Below are 6,638 nucleotides of genomic sequence, written 5' to 3' on the forward strand. Positions count from 1 at the left end.
TATATGCTCTTACTGCAGATTTCATTTGCATCTTATTCATAAATAACATACCTAGTTGCATATACAAATTAAATTAATCAACATGAAATAAATAAATAAATAAATAAACAATTATAAAATATTTAGTTTTCAACAATCGAACCTGATTGGATATGTTTAGGATTGTTTGAATTCCAAAGTGTCGTTCGAATGGAACCGTCATCTCTCGTGTAGATAAAATCTTCTGCATTTTCGTCAGTGTGATCTAAGTATGGAATCGCTGTAGAATGATAATTAATACTTTGATCTTCAACGGATGCATTAGGTGCATTATCCACATTATCATCATCGTCGTCATACATATCATCACTGTCTGTTAATTCATGCTCGGAAGGTTCATCATTGAGCAACTCACCAACTCGTTCATCACCCATAACATTATTATTTACAATTTGTGTACAATAATTCACTGCATTTTGAATTTCATCATACCTATAAAAATAATAATATAAATATATTACATATAAGAAAAATAGTTTTTAAGAAATAAGAAAACATTACTTTATTTACCTATTAGTTGAATTCGATGAGAAAAAATTCAAATGACTGAAATTTTGGCTAGACTCTCCCATAATATTCAAATGACTTTATTTATTTATGAAAGATTGTTGGTAGATTGAAATATGAAGGATAAGTCCAATTTATAACATTGAAAGAATATTAGTACTATTTTACATGTGAACACTTTGTCAACTATTTACAATAAAAACAAATTATTTACTATTCTCATGTGATCATCTTTAAAATTATATATATATATATATATATATATCATTTTGTTTTAAAAAAAACAAATTCAATAATTTTTCTACCTTTAATTTTTTATTTAAAAAAATTAATTATTTTTAAAATAATGTATATTTTCTTATAAGTTATGTATTTAAATTTTAAAAAATATTATAAATTTTCTTTTTATATAAAATCCCTGTTTTAACATTTTTTTAAAATTTTTTTTTAAAAAAAAAATAGCTTAGCGATTTAATAAAAAAAAATTTTATAATATAAATCGCTGCCAGTGCAGCGATTTATAAAAAAAAAATTTATAAATCGCTGCCCTTGCAGCGATTTATGTTATAAATTATTTTTTTTTATAAATCGCTGCCAGATAAAAAAAAAAATTTTTGGTAAATCGCTGCACTGGCAGCGATATACATTTTTTTTAAAAAAAATTATAATTAAAAAATAATATGAAATCGCCGCCAAAGCAGCAATTTGGAAGAAGCAAAATTTTGAAATCGCTGCTTAGGCAGCGATTTCAATTTTTTATTAAAAAAAAATAATTTTTTCAAAATCGCTGCCTCAGCAGCGATTTTACTTTTTCAGGTGAGGTAAGTCGCTGCGCCTGCAGCGATTTTACCGTTTTGGTTAATATAAAATTTTATATATCGTTTTGGAATTTTTGTTAAAATTTTGTACCGTTTTAGTTTCGGATTCCTTAAATAAGCTCTAATCAAATAATCTGATTGATTATTGTGTAAACAAATTTAAATTATATATTATTATTTTTAATATAATCTGAAAAATATTACATAAAAACAGCCAAAACTCAAAATGCTTTTAATATATTATACAAATCATAAAATTCATATAACTTATAAGTATCAATCCTAATTAATTACTCTAAACATTTGTATATTATATATATTCAATAAAAGATAGACCCTCTATATTTTGAAATCAAACATTCACGTCCTCTATATTACAAAAATCATACAAATTTTATCCACCAATAATGTTATTTCTAATTTCCTAACAATATATATAAATATTGTATAATATAAATGTTCTACATAAATGAAATTCTATCTAACTAATTATATATACATAATTCTAAAGCAAGAAAATAAATAAAAAGAAATTACACATAGTAAATATTGCATTTAAATAAAATTATAAATAAAGTACATATTTAAAATTACTAACCGTTATATATCTTATTAACTAATTTGTATCACTTAACATTTTTAAAAAATATATCTAATTTTCTTTTAAATCAAATGCATGAATAAAAAATTCTTTTCGATTTAAAATTTTGTGAGAATAACTTCCCAAAAACTGTTTTTTTTTTTATAATTTTAGTTTATCTTTTAATAATTTACTTTAACATACTTAGTTATAGATAATTTCATTGAAGGTGTAAATTTAGAATTCTCACAGTACATTAAGCATAAGTGTTTATTTTAAAATATGAATAGTGTATTTAAAATTGAATTATAATATAATTTTTTTAAATATATTTATATAAAAAAATATGAAACTAAATCTCAAAAATAGTGTTTTTTCTGTTATCTTATAGAATTACTTTATTGAAGACATCAAGATATTTATTCTTATTAGTTTTTTTTTTTAATTTACTCCACATTTTATTTTATTTTTAAAAAGAGCCAGGAAAATAAAAAAAAAGTAAGGAAAGAAGTAAATGACGAAAAACGAGAAGAAAAAAGAATTTGACGAAGAAACAAAACTATTAAATATTTTATTTTCCTGTTTTATTAGGTGGAATCCAAAAAATTAACTTTATCAAAATAATTAATGTTTTATGCAATTTATTAGACAATAGTTAGCCTTAATTTTATTTTGAATGAAAAAGGTTATAAGTGTCTTTTCAAAATTCTGGCCAAAATTTTCTAACCGTTTAGCATCTCTCATAGATTATATTGATATAAAATTAGAAAAGAGTTGGACTTATTTAAATATGATATATAATAGTATTTAATTACTCTAATTAGTACTTTTTGGTATCTGGTACCCTTATGGGCGTTAGTTGTCATGTTGGACATATCCAACTCATTTTGATTTCTTTAAATGTCACATGGAATTGTCATGTTATTTTGACTTTACCACATGACATTTATATGAAAATAGAAAGATATTCGGACTCATAAACACCTAATCCGACCCATAAATCAAGCCCCTTTTAAATAAATTATCGACCAATTTTCAACAATTTTGTTTAATTTTTATTTTTTTTGATAAATTCCGAAAATGAGTAATTGATTAATAAAAAAATAGGAAAAATATGAAAAAAATATGAAAATAACGCCGAAAATTCACAAATAATTATCGTAACCTTAAATTCAATTTAAACATTTTTTTAAAAATTTTTAATTTTTTAACAAATCCTGAAAAATGAGTAATTGATTAATAAAAAATATGAAAAAAATATAACATTAACGCAAAAAATTATAAAAATAAATAAGTAACCTTAAATTCAACAATTTCAATAACTTATTAAGTTTAAATTTTTTTGGCAAATTCCAAAAATGAGTTTATTAACAAAAAATATGAAAAATTCACAAATTAAAAATTAGGAAAATATGAAAAAAAATATAAAATAAATTTTTTTTTGAAATTATTGCATTTAAGTTATTATATTTATTTGTGAATTTTGACGTAAATTTTTTATTTTATTTTCATATTTTTCCCTTTTATTAATAAATTTTTCATTTTCGGGATTTGCTGAAAAATATAAAATTTAAAAAATATTGTAGACTGAAATGTTACTATGTTTAATTGTGAACTTTTGGCGTTAATTTATATTTTTTCTTCATATATTTTTATTAATCAATTACTCATTTTTGAGATTTATCAAAAAAATAAAAAATTTAAAAAAATATTGAAATGTTTAAATTGAATTTAAGGTTACTATATTTATTTGTGAATTTTTGGCGTTAGTTTTATATTTTTTTTTTCATTTTTTCCTTTTTTTTATTAATCAATTACTCATTTTTGGGATTTATCGAAAAAATAAAAATTAAACAAAATTGTTGAAAATCGGTCGATAATTTATTTAAAAGGAGTTGATTTATGGGTCGGATTAGGTGTTTATGAGTCCAACTATCTTTCCATTTTCATATAAATGTCATGTGGTAAGGTCAAAATGACATGGCAATTCCATGTGAAATTTAAAGAAATGAAAAATGAGTTGGATATGTCCAACATGGCAACAAACGCCCATAAGGGCATATTTGGACAAAAAGTTGGATGGCTAGGACATGAGTGAACCAAACTTTAAACGGATGGTTTATCTAGACCTTTTCAAATAGTTTAAGGGCATATTTGACCCATTTTCCATATTATGTAAGTTGACAAAGCTACAACAAATAATTTAAAAATTAAGCAACTCCATACCATTCATAACACAACACAATATTTTTAAACACGCACAGAATCATTTACTACTTCAACAACTTTGTCAAGAATCAATAGAGTGACATTTAAACTGTAATCTTAGCCAAAATAGAAATATTAGGCTAATTAACTAGCTTAAACATGGTATATAATCACATACTAATGTTTAGCTTTAAGCAAGTAATTAACAAAACGATCTTTTAGCTAACAGATTTAACAAATATTCAAGAATTTAGAACTCCTTTTTTATGATTAAACATAAGGTTGTGCTGCCATAATAATTTAAGTACGCATGATTCATAACAGTATTTTAAAATTAATACCAACTTTCAAACTAGAACTATTACACAGAATTAAGCAGGAACTTATATGTATTACTTATAATAAAATTCAAGCAAACCTTCATCAATAAATCTTAACATCACTGCCATGACTGAGATAGGAGGCGAAATTTCGATAGAACAGGAAAGGAGGAAAAAGATAAAGAAACTAAGGAACTTGAAATAAAATAACGACAATCATCTTTATTAAATTAAAGAGGACGACAATGTAATTAGATAATTGGTATTGATATATTAGAAATTTTAAGAAATAGTGAAAACGATAACAGTAATAGTAATAATAATATTATAATAATAATAATAATAATAATAAGAAATAATAATAATAATAATAACAATAATAATAATATAGTAATTAAAAAATAGTAGTGAAGTATAAAGTATTACACTTGTTAAAATTTTAGAAACACAAGGAAATAAATTAACAGAAAGGAGAGACAAAATTGAGTGTCAATATTAAGATTCTTATAAATGACAGAAAAATAATACAACAAAATAAACATAATTAAATTTTAAATTAGTACATACTTCTATCATCGGAAGATGTATGAGAAATGCAAAAAGATTTATGTATCACTCCTTGTTTCCATACAAAAATCTAAAAGGGAAATTAAACAATTACTTTTGATAACTATACTGCATCAATACTTGATAATATATATATATATATATATATATATATATTCACTTAAGATGAATTCAAGATTGAGCTCGTGGTGAAAATTCTCGTTATTTATATTAGAATTTTCTAGGTTATCCTCATCTGTCATTGAAAAATTAAATTGCGCTTAGGGTTGCGATACATCGCCGCGGCCTTATCACATGCTCTTGTTGTCTCTTATTTCGTATCAAAAGTCCCAAGCTAGACATGTACCTTCAGGATGGAATTTTTAATATGAACTTCGTACTTCTCTTTTGGCCTCTTCTTTACACCCTTATATCGAACCTCCAATTGGTACAATTATTGTCGTTATAGATGTAACTCTTTCTCTCTCTACTATATGAAAGTATTGAATGAATTTTATTTGAAAATATAGAAGGAATATATTGTATATAGAGAGACTTAGTGAGTTAAATAAAAGACTGGTTCATATAGTTATTCCGCAAAGAGATACAGCTGCTCTAGTAATGAATTTACAAGGCATTTGAGTTGTTTTAGTAATATACATTGTACATATAATTTGCTTGAAAATAATATTTGTGACTTATTAAGAATAATAAATCTCATTCCAAACTCATTAGTATTTAGGTTACTTGTAAATATTTTGGGGTGATATTTCTTAGCTTATTTGCCGAATAAAAATTAGATATTTAGTACTAAATTGACTTATTTTTCAAAAAAAAAAAAAAACACCACCCCTTGAAACAAATACATGTTTATCAAGCAACATGTTTATGTTTTATTTTGATAGGTATAAATGATATGTAGATATTTAATTTAATTTTATATGTTAATACACTAACATTATAAAATGCGTATTTTATTAGATATCTTTTTCTAATTTTCCAACGGACAATGCCCCACCCACCCTCATCAAATGAAGATAATGAAAATAAAGGTAATAGATATATAATTTTTTCCTTCTCGTTTTTTAAATGTTTACTCAAGTTATTAATAAAATAAGGAGATTCAAAAACGAATTTTAAAGATTTTTTAGGGAAACACCAATTCATTTACAAATATTGAATTTCATAGGTTAAAGCAAAAATAAGATTTTGTTAAAAGAAAATCAGGTTTTGTGAAATAGAATATATTAACTATGCACAAGTAGACTGTTATTATGCATTTCCAAATTCAATTTTGATGATTACATTTCCATTGCATCTGTTCTACTAGATGGTGTCACCTTCTTTTTTACTTAGTTGTTTGAGTTGCAAAATGAATTTTGTAATTAAAAGAGGTGATTTCTACTTCTTTTTTTGATTAAAAGAATTGAGTACTATAGTTAGTCTCATGGTGATTTTAATAGTAGCTTGTTTGGTTAACCATATAAGTATTAATTCTTTTTTATGATCTAAAATTCAATAAAAAATAAATAAGAGTTACTCTCTTACGATGAAACAAAAAGACAAATTACAACCTCCAAAAGTTGGACTATAAAAATTCATCAAAACATAATTTAATAT

The 6,638-nt window shown here is 23.4% G+C and overlaps 1 protein-coding gene across 1 annotated transcript; it reads right to left on the minus strand.

Moving 5' to 3' along the window:
• Positions 1-122: 122 nt before the first annotated feature.
• On the minus strand, positions 123-611 carry LOC107009910. Its single transcript, XM_015209211.1, has 2 exons — positions 550-611; positions 123-471 (listed from the first exon to the last, which is right to left on the minus strand). Exons 1-2 carry the CDS (start codon positions 609-611, stop codon positions 123-125), a joined length of 411 nt encoding a protein of 136 aa, XP_015064697.1.
• Between the last annotated feature and the right edge of the window lie 6,027 nt (positions 612-6,638).

The sequence above is a fragment of the Solanum pennellii genome, chromosome 2 (genome assembly GCF_001406875.1).
Source record: "Solanum pennellii chromosome 2, SPENNV200".
In the NCBI taxonomy this organism is placed as follows: Eukaryota; Viridiplantae; Streptophyta; class Magnoliopsida; order Solanales; family Solanaceae; genus Solanum; species Solanum pennellii.